Source organism: Helicoverpa zea, chromosome 21 (assembly GCF_022581195.2).
Source record: "Helicoverpa zea isolate HzStark_Cry1AcR chromosome 21, ilHelZeax1.1, whole genome shotgun sequence".
Taxonomy (NCBI): Eukaryota; Metazoa; Arthropoda; class Insecta; order Lepidoptera; family Noctuidae; genus Helicoverpa; species Helicoverpa zea.
Window position 1 is genome coordinate 4,184,624 of NC_061472.1, and position 26,832 is coordinate 4,211,455.

At 37.7% G+C, this 26,832-nt stretch overlaps 2 protein-coding genes across 2 annotated transcripts; both read left to right on the forward strand.

Moving 5' to 3' along the window:
• The first annotated feature begins 3,932 nt into the window (after window positions 1-3,932).
• LOC124641036 lies at window positions 3,933-11,820 on the forward strand. The gene is made up of 6 exons (XM_047179044.1): window positions 3,933-4,002; window positions 5,716-5,759; window positions 6,568-6,712; window positions 6,959-7,172; window positions 7,700-7,889; window positions 11,624-11,820. Exons 1-6 carry the CDS (start codon window positions 3,933-3,935, stop codon window positions 11,735-11,737), a joined length of 777 nt encoding a protein of 258 aa, XP_047035000.1. The 3' UTR covers window positions 11,738-11,820.
• A 1,808-nt stretch (window positions 11,821-13,628) lies between these two features.
• LOC124640934 lies at window positions 13,629-15,505 on the forward strand. The gene is made up of 5 exons (XM_047178898.1): window positions 13,629-13,650; window positions 13,735-13,774; window positions 14,100-14,239; window positions 14,514-14,626; window positions 14,886-15,505. The coding sequence occupies exons 1-5, from the start codon at window positions 13,629-13,631 to the stop codon at window positions 14,898-14,900; spliced, it is 330 nt and encodes a 109-aa protein (XP_047034854.1). The 3' UTR covers window positions 14,901-15,505.
• Window positions 15,506-26,832: the final 11,327 nt, after the last annotated feature.

The window sequence follows — 26,832 nt, forward strand, 5'->3', positions numbered from 1 at the left end:
CTGAAAATAATATTGGGGCACCACTCAATGTATCACTAATATACAAACAAAATGTATAAAAGTCTTATTTTACAAACTGACTTTGTTACAACCTAATTTTTCAGGCTCGGGAATTAATTATGCCGTCGAAAAGTGGTCAGTATAAAATTGCGATATGTATTTCGGTTATACGAGGCTCGCCGTTAGACACAATGCACTATGATTTTGAATAGGGCCTTCAACCATTATGATAACAAAACTAGGACGAGCATAATACCCATACACACATCATGATATAACCCCGGGACAATCTCCACTTGTTAAATAGCAATAGAAGAAGACCAAACAATTTTGTATGGATAGTTTCAAATATGACATCGTTGGAAAGCCGGTCAGTGACGGGGTGACTCCTGACTTTCTTTTGTGTGTTTTATGAAATCGTCACAAAGGTTCAGGAGTGTAGAAGTTGATGTTACGGACGGAGTAAGAGGACACTACAACATCGAATGACACAACTGATATAACTGTGTCTGAATGTACTTTAATTGCACTTAAATATTTTTTAATCAGCTGATGGTGAATGAACGAATTATATTATTTTTTAATAACAAAAATATGCACTTATTTATTATATTATAAAAAAGAGGCATACGAATTCAAAAACTGATTTACTTTGAGAATATAAGTACCTCATGATACTTTTCGACAAATACTGGAAATACCTAACGTCATTACTTTGGTCAACCTTATTATTGTCATTACTTTAAACGACTCATTCACGCCTTGACCCTAGTCTTAGAATGCTTATAAGCAATATTAAATATTTATTAGTGTACTCCAACGAGGACAGAGGTTGGAATATATTATTACATCCGAAGCATATTCTTTTTTTTGACAAACAATTATGAAATTAGAACTTACCAGAACTGGCCAGAATTGGCTAATTGACGTTGGCATTTTAAAAGATTATTCATGTCTTGTACAATAGGGTCAGTAATGCAACCTAGAAAACTGAAGAAAGTGTCAGTTTTAGATACCTTTTTCTTTGATCTGAGCCTTTCAAGACACTTTTGCTATACATAATATGCTCGTGTGTCCACCATGAAGATAAACAAACACCCACGCAAAGAAATGTCCAGAAATAACTTTTCTTACAAACAGGGTGTGGGCATTTAAGTACCTTACAGTGTCGATATCAAAACACTTTCATTTTTATCAAGCATGTAACATAATTTTTCTTTCTGTTGATGTTGATGCAGAGCATTACATCCAAAATCTACCTAGTCTTTCCATACATGGGCCTTTTCTTGTCCCAGGTTAGACACTGACACACTGCCGGGGCTGCGGGTTGTTCGAAAGAGATACCGCGGCCCTGGTACATAAAAGGCCTATGACGACCACGACGGTTTTTAGTCAGTAAGGCCCGTCGCTGATTGCAACTTTAAGTCACCGTGACTTTTTGTCACTGTCACCTGCTGTCACCCACGATGCGCTCACTGAATCTGTTCTTGGGTGACAAATTGCGTTCATTTTTGTATGCCGGCTGACTGACAAAAAGTCACCAGTGAGCGGACTCCCATTGTATCCCATTACTCCCATTGGGCGAGTGACAGTCACGTCACTCCGACATTGCCTGCTGCTGCAACTATTGGTCACCGTATTGTCACGTCACCATAATGAGCGCACTCAGTATAGTTTTCATTGCACTTGACTAAGTGACAAAAAGTCACGGTGACGAAAAGTTGCAATCAGCGCCTAGCCTAAGAGTCTGACACTCCCTCACCGCTGCTAACCCACAGCGGGAGGGGTCATTTGATTATTTTTGACGTCGTTAAAAAAAAAGGTTAGACACATGAACTTAGAGCCGACCGAAATAATGAAAGCCGTCTCCAAAATAAATTATGTTGGGGTTTCCCGTCAACCTGATAATTCTTGATGCGACTACTTGTCACACTTTCTGATTTTTGACTACTTGTGAAGACTGCCAAAGATGTTCAAATGCTAGCCAGGTTCCAATTGAACGTGCTGTTATGGGGTGATATCTATACTGTAATAAGTGAAGTTAATATAAGTCTGTTAATAAAAAAGAATCATATTTTATTCTGGTTCGCTCAGTAGTTCCCACGGGACGCGAGTAGAAAAGGTTAGTTACACCTATTCTATTATGTCAATTAATATATCCTCGTGTAGCTGAGTCACCTTTAAAGGTCTTATTTTAGTAATTACTAGACAGTTTATAAGCTAACAGGCATATTATGTTTTTAAGTACAAACATAATAATATAGCTACGTGATAAAACTCACGTAATAATTTGCGTCGTAATAAAACGATTATTTCATCATAAACTTTAAGGTCAATAACTTATTACATTTACATTGCTAATATGTGCATCTAGGGCTGCCATCTCGAATTTCGCCAAACCCGGACAAACATATAAAAAACCCGGACATTTGACGTAAATCGCATTTTTTCCCCGAACGAGTACGATTTTTTTAAACAAAATAATACCTAATTTGTAATCCATTTACTATTAACATATACTTAAATTCAATGAGGTGCTTCCTCACATGAAAAGTGTCCGGGTTTTCCCCGGACACTTCTTGAAACCCCGGACGCCCCCCGGACGGCCTCCAATCGAGGACAAATCCGGGGAAACCCGGATGGATGGCAGCCCTATGTGCATCTACAATCTGCATATTTTATATTATAAAAATGAATTTCGATGTAATTGTATATGTTGTTCTTTTATTTTTTGTGTTTAAAATACGAAAAAAAATGCCCAAAGTAATTTAGAAAACACAAATCGTAAGCACTTTGGTTTGCAAATTGGGATAATCACTTACTTAAAACGAAAAACAAAATGTAGTAGTATACAAGCTGTTGATTTGCATCCGTGCCATATTCAAGGAGGTAATTATGCTAATGATTCTCGACCCAAATCAATAAAAAAATTGGTACGTAATTTTTTTTCTTTAATTTTTTTTCGGATTTCCGTAAATGTCATCTAGCCTTATTTAAACTCTGCGCGTATGTTACTGGCGTTAAAACCGTGCTGCACCCTCACACAAACGCAAACACAAAGCATACGCAACGATCACTCATAAATTTCATTCATAAAATTGGATTACTTTGGAAATACCACGACATTACAATGACAAAAAAAGCAGTGCATATTAGTTATTTCCCATCTACTGTAATTCCAATCGATTATTTACGTATTGTATGTCCTCCTCCTGAACTATGGCACAAATGCAAATCAACACCTTGTATGTAGTGTATTGTAATGCGACTGTTTAGATAAAAAAAATGTATTTTGCGGTCGAATTCGAAATATCTTCTTTTTAGGCTAAGATTTATGATATTTTGCGACCCTAGGTTCAAGACCGGTAGGTATATACCACACATATCAATGTTTCTAATCACAGTATCCAACTACTTTGAATCATTATTAAATTGCTAATAATTAATCTAAGTCAGGAAACTATTAAAGAAAACGGAAGTATATGTCAGTGGAGTCAGGTGTGCTGTCAATGTCAGTTCCGAGGTGAACTGGGTTCATGTCAACGCGCTTGCGTCGGTGATGCAACTGTTGATCTGGTGTTAAACGTCATGCGTTGCGTGTGCGCATTGAAAGGTGTGTTTTAGTTAAGCGTGATGACCAAAAATTATATCGTTTTTGCAGTCTTTTGTTGTTAGGTAAATAAAACACATATAAGGCGAGTGTAGAAAAGGGCTGTACTAATTTGTGTATCTGTGGTTTCTACTATTGGAGAAATTATAATTTTCTGGAAGACGTCTAACTTTCTCATTAAATTCACAAAAAAAAAATACTGCCTGTAATAAAATCATTAAATCATAACATTTACAACCAATTTTTCATCTCCAATTAGCAAAATCTTACAGAACATAATAGGCGCCATCTTGACCTTTCTATGTTTCTAGAACATTCCTCAATGTTGTCAGTGAATGAACATTCAATGTGCAAGACCGTCATAGAGGTCATGAGACCTTCAAAAGATGCATGTAATTAATTCGTTGATTGTTTAAAAATATTACCTAAGAAAATTTTGTAATTGTTCAGTGATAGCATTTTTTCCAAATAAAACTATTAGTTTTGACGTAGGCTCATTGCATTGGGTCTGAAGTAAGTAAAGTTATAATTATGATGAAGATTTTTATGACTGATTGTATTCACACACTTCAAAGTTTTCCCATTTCATATTCTTGTAAATTGCGGAAACAATTACTAGTTTACTATTTTTTATTTTATTGCAACAGTTTGTAGTACATTTTTATCGAAAAAAAAAAAACAATATTTTAGGGAGTTGGTTTTATACGTACAATATGCGTTTGTCGCGTTTACTGTTAGTGAGAAAAATACACGTTAAAAATGGCTGAAAATGATACTGTTACGCAGTAGCATTGTGGCAAGTAAGATGATATCTAAGTATTTTATTTCTGTACACTTTATTTCCCCTGTACTGCGTCGTTAGTGTAGGTTTCGATAACAATACTCTGTCGTAATCTCAATTTGTATGTTATTTAACTTTAATTTACCAGATACATACAAGTATCTGAAGTTTTGTTAACCGCAACGTAACCAAAAGGCTGATTATTAGGTACCAGGGACATAGTATAAGCATGCCATCTAGAATGGCAATGCTGTCAGCCTTTCATATCAAGCATCTGCCCAATTTTAGATATTCAGAGTATTTCTAACTTAATTGGAGGTAGATAATGAGCGTAGGTTCACATTGCAAATGAACGTAGATGCACTAAAATCATTGTGACTTACACGAGCAGAAAAATGGTAACAAGTAATAGCTTTTAAAGCGCTAAGTGATATGTTCAGCTGGGCGTACAATACTTCTTATTTCCCGAGAAGTGGGTTATTCCCTAAGGCTTCACAATTTTCTTCAGAATAAAGCTTTACTTTAGATGGGGCTTTATAATTTTCTTTGAAAGTTCTTATGCAGGATACCTCTGATAGAAAAATATAGAAAGAACTCGGACCTGTATTTTATTAGTCTCCTCAGAACTCGACTTAAATGAGTCATTTCATCGTCTTTTTCATTACTGTAGATAGAAGCAACCATACAATCGGAGGTATATGGACTGAACCTTAGTCTTGAAATGTAAAGTAACATTTATTCATTTGTTTTGGCGCTATACCAATTTGTTTGTACTCCACGATCTTTCCTTTTGGGTAGGAACACTCAAATATTTAAACGTGGGGGTTGGACGCCCCACACCCTCTCGCATTGAGACCTGTTCCTGCCTTTAATTTTATTTTAACACGTGTTACATTGCTAAAGTAGGTAGGTACCTACTATATAGCATTGGTACTCAGTTGCATTCGGTTAGACTATATAGGTATAGTTCCCAACATAGGGAAAAGGCTACGCAGATGAGGACTTTAATGTAGTCGAAGTTGTACCTTCTTACTGTTTCTGAAACTGTGTTAGAATGAAGGTCAGATACTAGAAGCCAGACTTTAATGTCTAGTTAGGGGTACTATTTCGTATTATTCGTTTATTTCGCGACTTACACTTATTTTCTGCATTATTTTTGTTGAGAAAACTGCAAGCAGCTTACAGTTAGGTACCTGTTTCTATTGTAGTTGAAACCACAGCCTAGTTTAAGTCCTAGTTGCTCCGACTTGGACTTTCCAGCGTAGGCGAGGAAACGTGCACGTGTATTAATAAAAATAAAACATCTTTACTTATATCTTTTCAGCGATCATATTTATTCCTCTGACATCAATACAACATTTTCTTAAGGTGAGTTTTCTACATTTAAAACAATAAAGTTGTTTCTTGTAAAGAAAATATATTGAAGAGAAAATGGAAGTGCGTTATATGTTGTTTTTTTTTAAGACAACTTTAGAAAAAACTTGCGCTATATTGGCCTCAAGTTCATAGTAAGTTATTGGGCATTTTTCGCATTCTCTCAAGATGTTTTCCATGAAAACATAGGCAATATATGTACATATACATCGTCGTCTATTTTAAGTGCACTTAAAATTCAAAAGAGAAAAAATGAAAAGCGAACTATGAAAACCCACAGCTTCGTCTCATCTCATTAGTGAAATAGCTTTTATTAACGTTCCGACCGACACGGCTGTTAAAACAGTCTCCACGGACGAGGCTGAATGAAAACTGACACAAAAAATTGAATTAATTAAGTTGTTTTCAATTACAATTTGACATTAAAAATGCTTTTAATTTAGTAAACGGGGATACATTGCTGGCTGAAGGAGAAGAAGAATTATCCAAATATAGTTTTCTCTATCAGTGTTGTAGGCTTTTAGTTTGGGAATGGGACGCAACCTGTGTCGCAAATTCTGCGTGCTATGCGGAAAACTTCAAGCGGCAGAAATATAGCCTTATCGGCAACCGTATTTGCGAACTGTTTGGGGTTCAAACCTTCGAGTCATGGGGTCTGAATACCCACGTCCTTTTTAAGCATGGCCATAAAGCTGACTACTACCTTTAATTAATAAGCATTGCCATCCAGCATGGCAATGCTGTCACCCTTTTGGACATACTGCCGGTCGACAGCGATGTGAAGTTTTTTGACGGTTTTTAGTTGCAGCCACTAAGTAACTGTCTTCTAGCTGATATTTGTAACCACACTTGGATCCCGGAGTGCGGACAAGATGAAACCACGAAGCATTTAAGACTGTTCATAGATGAATGCGATCTTTCCGAGTATAACTGTGACTATGATATGAGTACGTATACGAATTTACGCATACTATGTGTATGTACGTAAATATATTTTTCTTTCTTTTATTTTTTTCTTTCTTACATTTTTACATACATGAGTAAGGTTTACCAGCTTTCGTCAAATAGAACATTCGAAACATCATTTGATTTTAAAAGCCACGGGATGCATTCTAATAAACATCTGTACTTCGCTCCATTCAGCACTGGCAAATGGCCGATATGATGATAACCTAACGTTCATATAATTTCAGATTATACAGTAGTCAACTACTCCGAATGCTTTGGACCTGCTGCCCATACCTGTCCAACCCTGGGAAAGCTGTTCACAAAGATCCAAGGCTACCATATTTACCATGCTAACAGAAGAATGATGCATATGCACATGGGTAGTACTCCTGCCCTGGTTCCTATTACCGTGATAACCCCAAGGAGGACCAAAATGAGGACGCAGCCTGGGAAAAGACGGTACCATACACTAAAGAATATTGTACCGTTGGTCCTACTGGATTTCAAACTGTAGAAATAAAGCGTTGTCACTTTACTGTTACAGCCTTTTTATCTTCCCACTGCTGGGCACAGCCCTCCTCTCACATGGAGAAGGATTGAGCTTTAATCACCACGCTTGCTCAAGCCGGTTGGTGATTTCAGACTTTATAGTCCAGGTTTCCTCAAGATGTTTTCCTTCACTTTTTTATCAGCCATTGGTGTCTAAGATTACTTAGAAAGTACATATAAACTTAGAAAAGTTGCATTGGTACTTGCCTGACCTGGAATCGAACCCACACCCTCATACTCGAGAGGTTGGTTCTTTACCCACTAGGCCACCACGACTTTCATCTCTCATTTGCGTTGTCACTTATTACTCCGCAAATGAGGCAACTTGCTAGAAGATCATCATTTCTTGCACAGGGAATTTTCTCACGTTCAAATAATACTTTTTTACTTGACAATATTTTGAAAAATATACTGACTCCAGTCTTCTATTCTACTAGGTATACACCGGAGAAGACGAAGAGGTTTAAAACTACGACTACAGAGTTGCCGCCTTGTATGAGAGGGCTGACGGGACACCAGCATGTCATAACATTACCTAAGCCTAAGGGGAAGGAGCCTAGGCGATTTATGCCACAAATTACGACTCAACGAATAACTACCAGGATTGTCAAAGCATTGACTTCACAGGTAGGTTATCTTTTTGGTCTTGAAGTTAAAACGCTTACCGTATTTGTTTGATCATCTAACAGGCCCTCGTGTCAGAGTTTTTTCAAATCAACCTGATGGCCTCTGGTCTTGACTTAAAGTCCTATGTCCCCTAGATGGGGCAGAGGGCATCCACAGTGCTCCGCCATCGCGTTCGGTCTTGAGCTTCGCGCTTTATTTCGCTCCACGTTCTGCCTATAGTCGCCGCCTCTGCAATGATCGTCCGCCGCCAGGATTGTTTAGGGCGGCCACGTTTCCGCTTCCCTTGGGGATTCCAGTCTAGGGCTTGCCTCGGGATGTGATCGGGGTCCCTACGGAGCGTGTGGCCGATCCAGTTCCACTTGCGGCGTTTGATCTGCTGGTCGATCGGTGTCTCACCGCAGCGTTCCCACAGTTCTATGTTGGAGATTTTCTCGGGCCAGTATATACCGAGAATACGACGAAGGCAGCGATTGACGAAGACCTGGAGCTTACGCGAGATGTCTTTCGTGGCCTTCCACGTTTCGCGACAGACACCCCTGGCGTACACCCGCATGTACCGGTATGTCCTCCGAGACGAGGCCGTCGTGCGTTACCCTACAAGAATATTTCCCGTAGATGGCCTTAATTATGGTCGTGATCTTCTCGGGGACTCCAATTTCACGAAGCCGGTCCCAGATGCAATTCCATCGCAGCGTGTCGAAGGCTTTTTCGAAGTCCACAAAGGTCAAGTAAATTTCCCTCTGCCATTCTGATGCCTGTTCGAGGATTATGCGCAAGGTGTTGATCTGGTCCGTGCACGATCGGTTGGGATGGAAGCCAGCCTGCTCTTTACGCAGAAGAGGCTCGACGGCCCCCGACAACCTGTCCAGGATGATCTGGCAGAGCACCTTGGAAGGAGTCGAGAGCAAAGTGATGCCTCTCCAATTGCCACATTCACTGAGGTCTCCCTTCTTGGGTACGGTGATGAGAAGGCCTTTGTTCCAGTCATCAGGTAACTCTTCGGCTGACCAGATGTTCCGCAAAAGGGGAGTCAGCGCGTTTGCTGCGGTGGTAACGTCGGCTTTGAGCATTTCCGCTGTGATGAGGTCGACTCCTGGGGCTTTCCCATTTTTTAGCCTACGGATAGCCTTCATTACCTCCTCCCCTGTAGGAGGAGACACATCGATGTCCAGGTTCGATGTGGGCAAGCTGGCAGCAGGTACGGCCGTGGTAACGGGGTCACTTGGGAGTCGGAAGATTTCCTCGAAGTGCTCCCGCCAGCGTTGAAGCTGTCCCTCCGATGTCGCAATCAGCTGACCTCCTTTATCTTTTAAGGGCTTCTTCTTCCTCTGGTTCCGATTCCCGGCCAAGGTCTTCGTCGCCTTGTACATCTCCCTGAGATTGCCGGAGTTAGCAGCGCGTTGTGCGCAATCCGCAATAGTGTCAGCCCATACTCGCCGGTCATGACGAGTACTGCGGTAGATTTTCCTGCGTATCAAGCAGTATTGCAGCTTCAGGTCTTGGCGCACTGCTACGTCGCTGGTTGCCAGAAGTTGAAGGTGGAGCTGGCGCCTTTCTTCAATGAGGTTCCAGGTTCTTTGTGACATCCAGTCCTCACGAGCGTGTGTTTTATGTCCAAGAACGACGGAGCTGGTCTCTGTATAGGCCATTTTGATGTGGTTCCACTCCGCGTCGACAGAAGTAGTGGAGTCTGGTTCGAGAACGGAGAAGCGATTTCGCAGCTCTAACCGAAAGGCTTCGGTTATGTCTGGGTCCCGCAGCTTGTTGACCTCAAATCGTTTTCCTACCCTGGACGTTGAGCTGGCAGCACGAGCTACCGCTACTTTGAGCCGCACCTCGGCTACGACTAGATGGTGGTCGCTGTCGATATCCGCGCCACGACGGTTGCGGACGTCGAGCAGTGATGAGCGCCATTTGGAGCTGATGGCAAGGTGGTCGATTTGGTTCTTAGTGATTCCATCGGGTGAGTTCCATGTATACTTATGGTGGTCTCCATGTATAAAAAGCGTGCCTCCGATGGTCAGGTCGTTGTCCTGGCAGAACTCCAAGAATCTCTCCCCGTTCCCGTTCCGTACTCCCATCCCGTGTGTACCCATGTGTCTTTGACAGCCGTCGTTGTCTGTGCCAACCTTGGCATTCAGGTCTCCCATGACGATTACTATGTCCTGTTTGCGGATGTTTTTCAAGGTCAGGTTCAGTGAACTATAGAAATCGTCTTTGTCTTCCTCTGATGCCGGGTTTGTAGGCGCATAGCACTGAACGACGGTTATCTTGCGGGCTTTGCTGTTAAACCGGGCTGTGATGATTCTCTCTGAGATGGGTTTCCAGTCCAGTAGGCTCTTCTTTGCGACGTCAGAAAGGAGGAATCCCACGCCGTTTTCACGTACGTCCTCTTCATCTTCCTTCCCGGAGTAAAGAAATGTAAGGCCCCTGGACGTTCTCAGTTCACCGAATCCATTTCTGCGCACTTCGCTGAGACCGAGTATCTGCAGTTTGTAGCGCAACATTTCTGTTTCTGCTTGGGCTAGTCGGCTATCTTCGCTCAGTGTTCGCACGTTCCAACAAGCAATTCGTGTCCGTATTTTCATGCCAAAGGTCGTCGTAGTTTGATCGGTCCGGTTTTGCACTGTTTCAGTTTCATTAATCTTTTATGTTTAGGTAAGCGGGTGATTAGCCCACTATACCCTAGCCCACTGGTGGGGCTGCCACCTTAGAGCCTGTGAGCGTGCTCGGATTTTTTTCTCGGGTTTCCTCCCTGATGAGTTGGTTCTGTTTTGAGGCGCAGAAGACTCGCCTTGCGCCCTGCACCTTCAGCTCAGCTGCACCTCGTGGTGGTGGCCACGCGATTGCGCGGTGCAGCAGTTCCCAGGAGGGACGGCGGGGACGTTGGTGACTCGGACTGGCCAGGGCTCTGCTCAAATTCGGTGTTCCACCACTAACACAGCAGATGGTTTCTTGGCATTTTATAGGTAATGCTGGTCTCACATCCAGCGATTCCCACCAAGACCATACCCTGGCTTCCCCCCCCAAAATGGCCTCTGGTGGAAATGAACAATGACTACTTCGGAGTACTCATCATCTTCCGAGCCTTTTTCCCAATCATGTTGGGGTCGGCTTCCAGTCTAACCGGATTCAGCTGAGTACCAGTGCTTTACAAGAAGCGACTGCCTATCTGACCTCCTCAACCCAGTTACCCGGGCAACCCGATACCCCTTGGTTAGACTGGTGTCAGACTTACTGGCTTCTGACTACCCGTAACGACTGCCAAGGATGTTCAATGACAGCCGGGACCTACAGTTTAACGTGCCATCCGAAACACAGCCAATGGTGTCTAAGATATACTTAGAAAGTACATACAGACTTAGAAAAGTTGCATTGGTACTTGCCTGACCTGGGATCGAACCCGCGCCCTCATACTTGAGAGATTGGTCCTTTACCCACTAGGCCACCACGACTTTTTTTTTTCTACTACTTCGGAGTACTATTCGAGGAATAATTTTATGTGCCCCTTCTTAAAGCATTATTCGTTATTTTAAAGCTGGCAGGGTCGCCATGAAATGTTGGGGTTCCTAAAGGGGTTGCTTAAAGGAGACAACCACATTACTTGAGAACTATTTAATGACTAAAAGACATATTACTATAAGATACATAAGAGAGTTAACACACTTATAAAGGACCGTACTCACTATAATTATTACACTTCAGCTGCTATTAAAACTATATATTTTATTTAGGTCTCTCACACGACTACTGTTGGGGCAGTGGAGTTAAATAGAGTGACTGTGTGGAAAAATGGCAGGAAGATGGTGAAGGTAGTCAAGGGTTTCCAAAAACCAAAGAAGACATAAGATGATTCCGATTTTTTGGAGTGGTCAAGATTTCTTATTAATACATTTTTTTATATAACCTAGTAAAATTTGATTAAAAATAAGCGTAATTTTTATTTGTTTTCTCCATTTTGAAGTAGCTATTCTTACCTCGATATCTGTACGGTATGTAATTTGGGAAAAATTATATATTAGCATAAATATGCAATCGCATTATTTTTATTAACCATCATAAATTAGGAAAATATGTACATATAATGATAGAAAATATTCAATACACCGAATTGAAGGCTATCAAACCAAATTCGATCATTGACGTCAAGACGACGATGAAGCTGAAATATATATTTTTTATTTCAATAGAAACCTAACGAGACTGCATATTAAATTGAATTTCTTAAGAAACCATCTTCAATAGCTCTCTTGATTAGTTATCTTCTGTGAACTGAAATGCGTGGGTATTAACTATACTATAATAAACTATGTATATAGGTACTCACCTAGGGCATTTTAGAACTAGTATACACATATTACCTAAGCATGTTTATCTTCATCTATTAGATACTAATATAATAACGAGGAAGTATGTTTCTGCTTGTTTGTTAGTACCCTACAGGCTTTGTAACTATTGAACTGATTTGAAAAATTCGTCGCTGTTGGTAATCTAGTCTGTATCCCCGAGTAACATAATCTATATTTTGTCCGGGTGGGGAAAGAATTTCCCCCACGATAAAGCTATACATTGATTGAGCTGGAGATGCCTATGAATGTTGCAATGCATCAAGCAACAGAACGCAATAAATGGCGACATCTAGTGGACAAGATCAGAAGGAGTCACGATCCTCAGCAGTGAGGGAAACGACTAAGAAGAAGAAAGCTATACATAATTAAGATTTGATTTCTCAGTAATTTGAAGTACCCTGCCAATGTGGTGGTTTTGTGTCAGACTCATGAAGAAGTGGTTTGTTTTCTAATTGTTGTTTCATTAAATTTAAGATTTGTTTACTTGAAATGTAAAAGAGATGACTTGACTGATTACCATGTAAAAGTGATGTCAGACTCTTTCCCCTATGTCAACATCGACTTTTCATCGTATTCTTAATAATATCATGGAAATGTTTGAAAAAACAGGAAGAATAAATGGGTAAATAAAGAAGAAATTATTGTGCTTCAGACATAAATCGCTACCAATTTACACCCTTGTTTTATACGTGTGATAAAACACACAATATTGTCGAAACATTGCACAATAAAACGTGATTCGGTTTGTACGCTCAGAATAATATTACGATTGGTTAACATCGATTTTATATAAACACTAGCCGTTTTCCCGCGGTTTCACCCGCATCCCGTGGGAGCTACTGCCCGCACCAGGATAAAATATAGCCTATGTTACTCGCAGATAATATAGCTTTCTAATGGTGAAAGAATATTTAAAATCGGTCCAGTAGTTTTTGAGTTTATCCATTACAAAGAAACAAACAAAGTTTTCCTCTTTATAATATTAGTATAGATCAATGTTTACTTCTCTCTTGTATAGATTTTTTTTATAGATATACAAATATAATAAAGAGGAAAAAAAACTTAAGGCTCCAAAACTACAGAACCGATTTTAAAAATTGTTTCATCGACGGGAAGCTCCACTATTCCCGAGTAACATATATGCAGATTTTATCCGGACTCGGGCAGAAGTTGCCCCGGGAAGCGGGTGAAACTGCGGGAAATATTTAGTGAGCATATATGTTAATATGTTATATAACATATAGGTTATGTTATGTAATAAAGAAGTGGAAGAAAATAAATCGTTTTGTTATATCGATTCGAAAATGTTACGACAAACGCGTGTTAAAGAAAATGGCCGACAGTAACGCTTTCAAAAATGAATGAGTAAAAGAAGTCTTTTTTATATAAAATGTTGTTTGAAATTCTAGTAGGTAAGTTATTCGAATTTAAAAATATTTTGTTTTATTGTCATCCTAATGGAAATGAAAATTGAAGTTTTTTTTTTTCGTTTTCAGCCTGTATTTTAATATCACCGGTGGTGCAGCATTACATTGGGGGTACGATCACTTTTTTGTTTTTATAAAATGAATTTCTATTGTATCAAAATCCATTTTCCATTACATAAACAAGGAAATATTTATTTTAAACAATTTTCTAGAGTATGTGAGTTTTTCTGTTTTTGGACACCAATGATCGAGTACAAGAAAACGGAAAATATCATATGGAAACATGGACTTTAATTTCGAAATCGCCAATCCGCGTAAAGCAAGCGTGGTGATTAACGCTCATTACTTCTCTGTATGAGAAGAGGTCAGTGCCGTGTAGAGAGCTGGGGCTGATGGTTAAGTTTATTATTTATTTATTTAAAGTTATTGTTACAGAATCTTGATGACTGTACTTTATCGAAGACTTGCAACCACACCTTTGTTTCTCTCTGTGGTCACAACGATGCCGATAAAACTTACCGAATGTTTTTGGATAAATGTGACATGAATGAATACAATTGCGTTAATAATAAATGTAAGGATATATTTATAGCTATAAAGTAGGACAATTTCTGTGTCTTTCTGAAGTTGGTTCTCTAGTCGGAGATTTTTGGCGACGATGGATATCTAGAATTTCCATGTATTCAATAACCAGAATTTGCTGTCACCAAATTAACACTGGGCTGTTTTGTGTAATCAAAGCAGTTATCTTAAAAATAACTTAGAGAACCCGAAAAGCGTACGAGTTCACGGATTCAATAATTCTTTGCCATCCAATAAGTACCTGTAGTATGTGCTTTCCTTTTCAGCATATGTCGAAGCAGCTACCGATTTGTGTGATAAAAAGTGTACACATAATGATAGTGCTTATGAATCTACAACTACTCCTATGATGCCCACTACTGAAGCTGCAACTACTGTGGTAAGCACTATCATCATCATCAACGATATAAACATTGAACACTCACCTATTAACAAACTAATATTATAATATAAATAAATACTTTACTAATATACTACTACTATATTACATTAAACGCCTTCCTCTCTTCTAACTATTTTGCTGTGCCCATCAGGGTCCATAATTGTGTCTACCACTATTACTTTATGTTTTCCACCAAATGTACATTATGGAATGCAATAAATGATATGATATGAAACTAATACTCCTATATTTCTAGATCAGTCGGAAATAGAGACACATAAACCAGAACATACTGAAACGAGTACCGCTGAATCTGTGACTACTATAGAATCTACAACTACTGCTAAATCTGTAACAACTACTGAACCCGTGACCACTGCTGAACCTTCAACTACTGTTGAACCAACAACTAATTCCACACCATCTCTTAACAATGAAAATAGCACCAAAGACAATGAGAACACAATTCCTGAAGAAACTACTCAACCTACAACTGCTACTACGAATAGCACTGAAAAACTAAACACTACCTGCTCTCCTAAGCAATGTGATATACCTACAACTTGGCAAACCACAGCAGTTGGAGAAACTAGAGACTTCGTACAAATACTAAAGGAACGGTACGGTGATAGACTTAAAATTTTGAGGCACACCAGGAATTATCCGAAATCTACAAATTATGTTAGACGAAGCATGTTTTTTCGAGGTCGTCATGTAGAAAATTCTTTGGAAAACTTTCCTATGTAAGATGAAACTAACAATATAATTTTAACTTATATCGTACCTAAGTACATATATACAACGTTATGTCAAATGTAGTGTGGTCACTATCCAATGGAATTCACAATAAAGTTGCTATCTTGAGTCACGCACATTAAAAATAATCCCAAAAGAACAAACGACTTTGCTATTGTTTTTCCAAAACCAGCCGATCTTGCTCGACCTTAAATTCTTCATACCGTGAGAGATTGGCTTAAACAACAACTAATAGTGGCTCTTAGTTACAATTTGTCTACAATCATGACATTGACTTGTCCTGCTTTTGACAAAGGAGCTCACATTTCGTGTCTCAGATCTTAAGTTTAGATCTTCTCACGTGACTCATAAAGGCTAGTTGTTACACTATTATCTTTATTACATTTGAGATATAAGACCATTAGCAGTTTACCGCGGTGTCACCCGCGTCCCAAAGAAACTTAATTCCATACCTGGATGAAATATAGCCTATGTCACCCGGGGCTAGTGTAGCTTCCGAACAGTGTAAGAATGTGTCAAATTGGTTTTATAGGGTACAAACAATCATTGTCTACTCTTTACAATATTAGTAGAAAAGTACATTATGTGGTCTGGTTTTCTATGCATATTTGGCTCTGCGTTGGGCGTATGTCTGCAATTTATGAGTTGTCCACATTCGGATGCAAATTCAAATCGATACGTTAGTGTGGCCGAATCTGCATCGAGTGCCAAATACTCGAGCATGTTTGTAATTGATACGAAACGTTCACTTGGCTGAATTTGATTTGCATATATATAGGCCAGAAATCTACACTTACCACAAAAATATTATAATTACAATTTAAATGCAAAGAAAACGTTATTTAAAAGGAAATGTTTTTTTAATTGTGTCGCTTTGTAAGCTCTTTATAATTACAAAGCAAGTCATTCTGACAGTGCCCATTAAACTGATATAAAAGTAATTCTACCTCTCTTCCCATATCTGATGTAGTTCCCGGAGAATGCAAGTGAAATCACAGGAATCACCTAGCTAAAAAACTGCAAAAGAAAATATGGAATCCACCGTTACTTTGAATACAATAAATTCGAGACAATAAATTGAGGCTTAGAAGCATAATGTTGTACTACTTTCATGCATATACAATTGCAGCAAATGTCCCTATAAGCACAAAGGAGACAGTTGCCAAGCAACCAAACCTATGTGTTTTTTTAAACACCAAATCAAAATCACGATTCTCAAGAATGCAGTAAAGTGGTCTATTCGCCCTAATGTCAAGGTTTTTTTTTGTTGCGAACGCAGAAAGCGAAATGGCCAGTTACTTCGCGAATTAGATGTTGCAAGGCAAATCATGACTAGCTTATGATTGGTGTTGCGTTACAAGAGATTTAAGAGCCCTTTGTGTTTTATTGCGTTGCACGTGGAAATCGCAATAGAAGTTTATCGGTTACGCCAACATCATATTTTTGCAATATTTCAATATGGCATTTAATATACCTATAAAAAATATTTGTATGCTTGTAAGCATTTTTCTCAATCATGTGTTTGATGAGACTTCTTGACCATTGCTGTCAGGTGAACTTCAGGTCACAAAATGTAAAGGTTTGAGGTACCAAATATAAATACAGGAAAAATTATAAAAAAAAGATCTCGATGAATCGAGAACCTCCTCCTTTTTGTGAAGTTGGTTAAAAATACAGTAGATAAATGAGAATAAGGGACAAAGTGAATAGTATAAAAACATTGTGATTCGAATTCAACAAGCTTTTGTATAATTTAGACAGCTTATTACATGAAATCATTGTTTGTATCTCAAAACAATAGGTAATCTTATGATCACTGACGTTATTATGTCTTATTTATTACTCTAACATTTAAAAAGTAATAGTTAATTATGGAGTTGCGATAACTAAGCTCGTTAAAATGTCAGTAGGTTACTCTTTCAAATTATTAAAAATACTAAGGTTACCACCAATATTTACGGTGATATATGAATAAGAATCTCATTTGGGGCTGCGGGATTGTTCGAAAGAGTAACTCCGGCCCTGGTACACAAAGGGTTTTAGTCAGTAAGAGCTGCACTCATAGTGGGCCATTTGATGATTTAGTGTCAAAAAAACAACATCCTTCCTTTTGGAAAATCTGTTAAAAAATATTTGATGTTTATGTATAATTTAAATTCGAAATTGTTTGTTCTTTGATTAATATTAGACTCAGTAATCAAGACAGTATCTTATCAGTTACTAATTATAAAATGTATTTAGATATCGAGTAGACAGATGCTTGTACCAATTAGTGCTGTAATCGTAACCTGTCGATATGTCGAACTTGTAATATGTTTACATTAGAGAATGGGGTTAATTGAAACACTGGTTCTAAGTACACTTGGCTTAAAATTATAGATTTAAGATATCGATGAGAAAAGTTAAGATGTTGTATAAGGGACTTGTTAATATCGGTGGTTTCTGCAAAAAAATAATAAGTGTGTTTTTGTTTGCTGTAAAAATCTTAACGCAGATTTTTCTGGCAAAGACTAATCGTACTAATTAATATTATAGAGGCGAAATTTGTGAGTATGAAGTGTGTTTCTTCTTTCGTTACTTCCTCACTGGCAAACAGCTGAAAGAATTTTGATGAAACTTGGCAGTAATATCTATAATTTTGTAAAATAATAACGGCCAGTTTCTTCATCAAAAGTTAAAGTTAAAGTAATGTCTAAAGTAAAAGTAACGGTCAAATACGTTTTTTCAATGCTAAAGTGACAGCAAAACTAATAGAAAAATTGAATTTGACCGTTACTTTTACTTTAGACATTACTTTGACTTTTACTTTGGCTTTAACTTTTGATGAAGAAACTGGCTGTTAGTAACATATCACCTACTTTTCATCCACGCGCATTCCCTCGTGATGAGGGTGAAATCGCAGACGAAGCTAGCAATCTATGAATTCTTCATAATATTTATTACGATACTTTCTTTGTGAAAAGAAACATCTACAATAACCTGCTTACATTGTTAGCTTTAGTTTCAAACACTAACACTTTAATTAAAAAGCTAAGGTATCGTTTTTCTCGGAAGTTTCGTGTCTACCCACTTTTGAACTTTCAACATTGTATTAAAAGGTAAGTTCGCGTGTTTATAGAACTTGGTATTTGGGTTAAAAGATAAAGGTGAACAAAGAATATGTTGCGAATTAATTTACTGAAAATAAATAAGTAGTGTAACACATGTTTTTAGCATTTTTCCGAACCTGAAACCACAACATTTATTTTTGTATACTTTTCGAAACTGCCGACCTAATTTCAAAAAATCTCTGTTAGGAAGCTACACTATCCCCCGTTGACATGGGCTATATTTTATCCGAGTGCGAGAAACAGTTGGAACACGGATCGAAACGGCGGAGAATTGTTAGTGAAATATAAAGACATTAATAAACGAGTACCTACATACTTCCAGGGACTTCGTAAAAAGATTACAGTTAATCCCGGACCAAAACATGAAATTTAACGTTGTATGAATATGTCCATTAATAGTGCGCAGAAATATGCGAGACACAATTGATTGATTTTCCATTGTTTGACACCTAGCGACATACAAGAGGTTAATGAACTCCGCAATTATTTTGTCCCGATCTTTTATTACGATCCAGAAAGGACCAGAAATACTTCAAACAAAACTATTGAAGTAGCCACAATATCCTGGACAGTCGCAATACAAACTCTTTGAAGAGTTATTGGCTTCCTAAAGACGAAGTTGCCAGAAGCAAGCAGGTAAACTTGTGCAATTTCACGAAGAGAAGGCGGAATTTTTTGAAAAGTCTGTTTTTAGATATTGGACTGGGTAAGGTGGATCTATTTTGGTCTATAGGTACGTAATCAAGTTATTAGTTCCATGAGTGATTGCTCCAGGTTTTGTCAGGGTTTTAGCTGCCATATTATTATTAGTATGTAATTGTAAAAAATAAAACACTGAAACCTAATGGCTGCCATGGAATAGTATTAATGTTATGATGATGAATATTGAAATGTCATTGAAGCCCAAATCGGCTCTAAAGAAGTTAACGTTTGTTGTGTATGAAAACTCTTAAAGAATTGTTTTCCATTTAAAATGTAGTTCCCAAACCAAGCTATTTACCAAAATATTTCATAAACACAGTAAACAGCCTGATAAATAAACATTTACCTAAAAACCATCAACATTACGAAAGCTCCACAGTATTTAAGTCACGTACGGAGGTCCGATGCGAAGGACATGCAAATAGATTAGTTATCTGTGGCAACTGCGTATCTGTGTTTACGTTAAACTGGGTTAAATGTTCTGCCTATTGGATGAAGATATTTTGTTCATGTTATTTGAGTCGGGTTAGAAATGGGATTAATTAGACCTGGACCGTCTTACCACAAAAACTTTTTAACGTCAGTTTAAGCCTTGTCTAAAAAAATGTCAAATTATGACGTTGACATATGGTTCATTTTGGAGCCACAATTTTTTTAGACAGGTGTAAAACAGGCGTTAAAGTTTTTGTAGTAAGGCCAGGAGTGTTTTGTCTACCCGTTTGTGTAAGTTATTTATTTCCTTAGTCATAATGTTTTTATTTTAACGTAGAAGTCCTTTTCGCATCATTATCATATCAGTCAACTGTCGTCCACTGCTCATTGTAAGACTTCCCCAACAATCGCTATTTTCCATTGTCATTTAATAGATACTGAGAACTACAAAAAAAGGAAAAAAACACCATCAAAATGAAAGGCGAATGCGTTCTTAATCTTAATAGCCACAAAAATTCATCACAGCAGACACACCCAGTTATTTCAGAGTTTGAATAAAAAAAAAACAATTCCCATAATAACAGAATTTGGTCTAAACTCAAAAATACCAAAAACCCCAACCAACAAAAAGCATGATATCTCGCAACACATATCTACATATTGATGTCCACAGCTGTGCATCGTTTGACCTGCATTCATACCACTGGGTACTGGCCCCGCCTAGCTTTACCACTGTGCAGGGCATTGTTACGTAAACTGCAAACAGAGCACTTTTATAGAATTCTATTTTGGAATGTTTGGACTTGTGTAATAGGAATAAATATGAAGTTGGACTCAATGAAAGGGTGCTTTTTTTAGCTTTAAAAGGTTTTCAATTGAAAGTTGTGTTTACCTTGTAAGAAAGTAAAAAGTAAGTAAAGTAGAAAGTAGAAAGTATTTATGTGATTTCAGTGCTATTTTGGGTCTTCAGAACAGGATAACAGAGTTTCTAGTAACCAGGTTTTTCGGTTTTACGATTAATTATTACGTAAACACCCACTAAAATATCATCTACATAGAAACAGCCTCCACAATTTCCATTTACCTCAAAAAGCAATTTCAAAAAACCTAAAGCAATTCCACAAGCCCAGTTGTAAATTGAAACGCCAATAAGTTCAGAACAGTAAATGCGGATATAAGTAATTACGGCGACGGAAGCCCCGGGCGGACGGAAATGGCGGCGGTGAAGGCAAGCCACGCGCTCAGATAATAAACTGTGCCTGATTGGATTCATTGTTATTAGGTCTTTTGGACTAAAATGGCGTGCCTTAGGACCAAAAATAGCACGGGACATTGAAAATGAATCTGCTCTTAATTTTGGTGCACATTAAGATTATGATCAAGTGAGCGTATCTTTTTTTTTGGTGGGATATCATCAAATAACCCCGCTGTGGGTGCGGCGTAACAGAATCCTAATGACTGAAATTCAGGCTCAAGGTGGCGTCCTTTTTGGGTAGAAAAAACATCAAATGACTCCTGCCGTGGGTGCAGGAGAGCGAATGTCAGACTCTTAGGTACTGACTAAAACTCACCAGGTTTTTTCTGGAGCCCTTTTTGTACCAGAACTGCAGTTATTCTTTCGGACAATTCTCGTACCCCAAGGTGGCGTACGTTATACGTTATTTTGAGACGCATTAAAATTTCGTTCACGAAATGTGACTTCGTGATGTAGGGTAAACTCGTTGAGTAATGTTTTAACGACAACTTCAGCATTTTTTTTTTCGTTCATGATATGCTCGTCGTAGAAACTCAGGGATATCTTTGCCTTAACATCACGTCTATTTAAATAGTAGTAAAAATTGGCATATTTCGATACCTTCTATTATTGGAGAACCGATACATCCGAAAACAGGACTTCAGATAACTTTGTTGACCAGGTATCTGTCGAACACTAATTGAAACCCACTCGTTGCCAGTAATTATATCATCGCAGAGAGCGCTGCAGAGGTATATAATATTATCATGAATCCTATTTAAAGGACCAGAGGACCAGTAGGTGTAGCGTGGGAGGACTGAAGGTCATACGGTGCACTTAAATAGCATTTACGAGTAAAAGTATATGCGTATAACGGGTTTGAATATGTTTTGCTTGCATTTTTCGTATGTGGGATGTAAACACATATGTGGGAGCTATTTAAGCTACTGAATATGATTATTAAATGTTTACAAAAGATGAAGATTGTTAACTTGTCTGAAGGGTGATTGTCACACAATTCATTTGAGATTTCTCAATCTCAAATAGAAGTGTTAATGCCTAAAGAAGAATTTAATTGATGTAAATATTGAAATAATTTAGTCATATTTTAGTTAAACGTTAAACTAAAATCATAGCTTTCTATAATCAAGTTGTAACCTAACAACAATTCAGAGATATTACTAGAATTCACAATAGCAATCAAACAGTTCTATCAGAGATCTATTAATAGTCTGTCATACCAAGAATAGGGTACGGATATAGATCGCATTTATCGGAAGCGGCGCGGAAATGAATGGAGCCCTAGGCGATGCCGAAAGGCGAGCTGGTGCTAATTCTCAGCTTGATTGTCTATTGAAGGCTTTGGGAGTGCAACGTTGGTGATGTTTTTTGTAAGTAGGTGTGTTTATGAAGATAAAGAAGAAAGGTCTACGGTACTAGCTTATTTTTGAAAATTAATAATTGCGTAAGGTGATGAGGTCGGAAGATACGAGTACGTTGTTATATTCTAATACGTAAAACTTTATATCCTTGATGATTTGTGTGCATTAAAAAGTATATGAGATGATGACTCAAAATGTAGCATAGGTTGAACAGTAGTATCTCTAACTGACTAGGTGCAGTATTTCTCATTTTTTTAAACCTATACATCACTTAACTAAACAAACAGATTCCTCAAGCAAAGAATAAGCTGCAATCAATAATTATGAAGAAACATCGTCACAAGTCGACGACAGTATAAGTAGTATAGCAGAATATAGTGCATTTACCAGCACTAACAGGATTAGGTCGTGGGCTCAGTCTCTGCGGCCTTCGGTAATAAAGCCTGCGTCTTTGTAATTATCTAGCGGATTCTAGCGTATTATATTTTTAATCGAACTTGGGTTTTAATAGTCTTGTCAGCCTCGGTTATTTGCCCTACTGACCCTAATATTAACTCTGGTAAGATGGCTGCAGCTGCAATATAGCATAGAAGCTTCTTGTGTGTCCAAAATTGAACGAATAAAACACCTTCATCGGGATATTGAAAGGCATTCCTGTGTCGATAAAGTGATGGATTGGGTCATACTTACAGATGCATTGAGTCAACAAAAAAGGAAGGCAAGAAAATGTCAGTGAGGTATCAATTTGAATGTTGATGTAATAATACCTATTTACAGTGGTAAATAGTAATAGCATTGATGTGGAATCAACATTCGGAAGCCACTTAATATTCGTCGTAATTATTTGCTATTTCAAGGTTCATCCTTAATACTTCGAAGCAGAATGATATTAATAATTCCGACTATTTTAGCGTTATGTCAGGAGGCCTTGAGAAATTGTTCTTAGATACAGCTTTCCAGCAAATCATTAAATATTTGTCTGGGTAATTTACCTAGTATAAACTGCAATGAATACTACGATTGTTTTGAAGGCAGAATATATGTTTTTTAATGCATAGAACACCGATGCAGTAGCTAATACATCAATGTTAGCTCTAATGGCAGCAAAAACAAAAAAAATATAAAATAAATGATTCCAATTTCGAAGTGTCTGCGCTTGCAGCTGGGCTCTTGGCTCTTGAATTCATGGCAAGGTTTCAAGTTATCTACAGGTGTGTAACAGCAGGCATTCTGCCAAATCGCACCCTGTAGTTGTGACGTCATTCTTGTTGCAACTTTACGAGCTTCAAGTTGGGTAAAAATCTTTATCAGTCTCGTTTTGGCGTTTAGCATCTTTGGCTACATCTTTGTTATTCGAAGTTGGTGTTCAAGCTTGAGATTTTGTGGTGTTAGTTTCCTTTAAAAAAATAGTTCGTTACTGTTTGAAACTTCGCTAGAGAGTTACCTATAGTGAATCTTTGGCATCGTAAATTACCATCACCATCCTTAAGTCCTTCAATATTTTTTTTTTCATCTCTTCTTTGACTTTGACTTGATTTGTATACTTTAACTTGCATATGCTGCGCCGATACATATTCCAATTCAGCCGTTAAAACGTGGTTGATGAAAATATCCAAACCCATAAACTTTCACGTTTACAATATTACTAATATTACCGTTACATAAATTAAATTAACTGTCTACGTTTTAACCTCGGACTTGACCGGCAGAATACAACAGACGATCACATGACGCTATTTATTTCAAAATATTTCGCAAGGCGAGCCACCAACCTTGTCATTTGAATAAACAATGTTAGTATTGGGCAATAAACTTGCATTTGTGGAGATGAGTCGATTATAATTATTATAGCATTTTCTGAGTTTTCAGTTTTTTGGGTTGTGAATCATCGTGTTTAGGAGACAGGGCATTTTTTTGAAGGTATCAGGTCACATTTTCTTTTTAGAACCCTTTCTGTACGAGGGCCGTAGTAACTTTTTCAGATACTCCGGAGCTTCCAGGTTTTTAGCTTTTGATTTCTTATCTGTTATTTTATAATTCACTTCTTACACAATAACACAGCACTTTTTAACCTTAACGTTGCAATTCAAAATATTTTTCCCAAAACCTTGTGCGACTGGTAAACACAATCGCTCATTTAGGTATTAATGTCTTATACTTAATATTCTACGCGTTTGTTGTTACAAATTGGATTAAAAGCCTTATTACGTAACGCTGAGATTTCTCACGTGATACCGTATTAATGTCGAGGATAAGATGATACATGTCTTAGAGCATATAACCAACTGGAACCGCCATGAACACCATTCTTTATACCGCAAATATAGGGTACGGGGGCGGTCGAGGCTACGCAACAAACAGTGATAGCTCAGTCATGCATTTTCGATCAAATTGTTATGCACGCGCCCTGTAACCCCCACACAATCATGTAAATACCAATACGAGCAGTTCTTTCATACCTTTGACATCTCCTGTTGGTAAAATTCTTTAAGATCCATATATAACACACAAGTACTTAAACATAATGGTACTTAACATAATGGCATAATAATTTAAGTACATATTATGTAATGAACAATTGAATTGGTCTATAAGAGATCTTTTGTTATTGAAGGAGGTTAACAAATCTCGGTGAAGGGACTCTTTAGTCCTATTTTTGTGGAGGCATAGAAAAGAGGATCATCTCGTGACTATCATAGCTGCTTATAGATATGTCATGCATGTGACAGAGTTGTGGGTGTCACCAAATTAATTAAGAGGTTTTATTGTAGTTCTACATATTACTAATTATTATGATCATGTAGAATGTTGAAGAATGTTGAAGAATGTAGCAAAGAAGAGTCGTGGTGGTCTAGTGGTTAGAGCACTTGCCTCTCAAGTGCTAGCACGCAGGTTCCAGCCGATAAAAAGTCAGGGAAGCACCAATGATATTATATATAATTTGGGAAGCACTTACCAATGCCACTTTTATTTATTTTCTAAGTATATCTTGATTATGGGTTTGAACTCTAACCACTGAGTAAACGTGAGTAAACGTAAAGCATTTGGACATTAAAATGTGAAATTGCCAATCTGCCTTGAGCAAGCGTAATGATTATCTGTTCATTTCTTTTTGAACATAGGACTTTACCCTTATTCTTGCCCGTAAGACCACTAGTCAGACGACATTTACAAATATGCAGAAACTTATCGTATTACAACAAGTTTATCTATGGAAGCATAAATATTTCAATAACATACATGGTAACACAAGTTTTTATATCTCGTCTCTTCCTGGATTAATATGTTGTTTTTGAATATATTATAAAGTACAAAAATAATTGAAACCTTGGTCTTATAAAACCGGTTATAATTGCTCTCGATTTACTTTTACGGATTGCAGTTCATTTAGGCTTAAGTTCACCGACAAAATAAACGCCCGTTTTACTTAAAACAACTGTTTACATTTAAAAAACCTCTCAAGGATGAGGGCGCGGGTTTGATTCCAGGTCAGGCAAGTACCATGCAACTTTTCTAAGTATATCTTAGACACCAATGACTGTGTTTCGGATGGCACGTCAAACTGTAGGTCCCGGCTGTCATCGAACATCCTTGGCAGTCGTTATGGGTAGTCAGAAGTCTGACACCAGTCTAACTAAAGGGTATTGGGTTGCCCGAGGAGGTCAGATAGGGCAGTCGCTCCTTGTAAAACACTGGTATTTAGCTACACCCGGTTAGACTGGAAGCCGACCCCAACATAGTTGGGAAAAAGTCTCTCAGGATGAACTGTATACTTCTAAAATTGTACGCAAAAATAATATTAAACAGTTGTTTTAAGAAAACTGACGTTAAGTTGTTGGTGAACTTGGGCTTTAATGTTATTTTACTTGATTTATAAGCTGTTAAATTATCTGGTTTTGTATAGAAGGGTTGTATGAAGGACGCAACGGCTAGAAAGGGAATGAATACTTAACTTAGATGACTGGGTACATCGAAAGATGTATTACATTTGACCGTAGTCAGATAGAAGACAAGGAGATACCTATTTATATTTTGTTTACATATTACTAAAAGTATATTGTGTGAACTAGGAATATAGGAATTAGGGTTTATTTATTATTGAATTGCTTATTGATGATATTGATGATTAAAATGATGATGTTGAAATAGATAGTATTCCTTTTTGGAATTAGACTTTTGTCTGAAAAATGCACAGATGTAGCTTCACATTTGCAATGTAAATGCATTTTTTAAAACGTATTGAGTTTAAACAAACAAATCAAATCTAAATTATAACGTAAACATTACACACAAACATCAACAATCACTTAGCAAATCTTTCTTCACCTTACAATATGGGAAACTTAGAAAAACACACCCACTGTATTACCAAATACAATGTAACAGAAAACTTATTTAAGTTTTGATGAAATACCATACAGTTGCCAACAAACAAAGGAACAATGGTTGGAATAAACAGAGCGGTTAATATATGTACGTCTCTGCACATTTGTTAACTCATCTTGTACAAAGCTCGACTCATATCACTCTTTTGTAAGCCTTAATACTTTAAGAACTTGTGCATATGGACATCTTTTTAATCGGCCG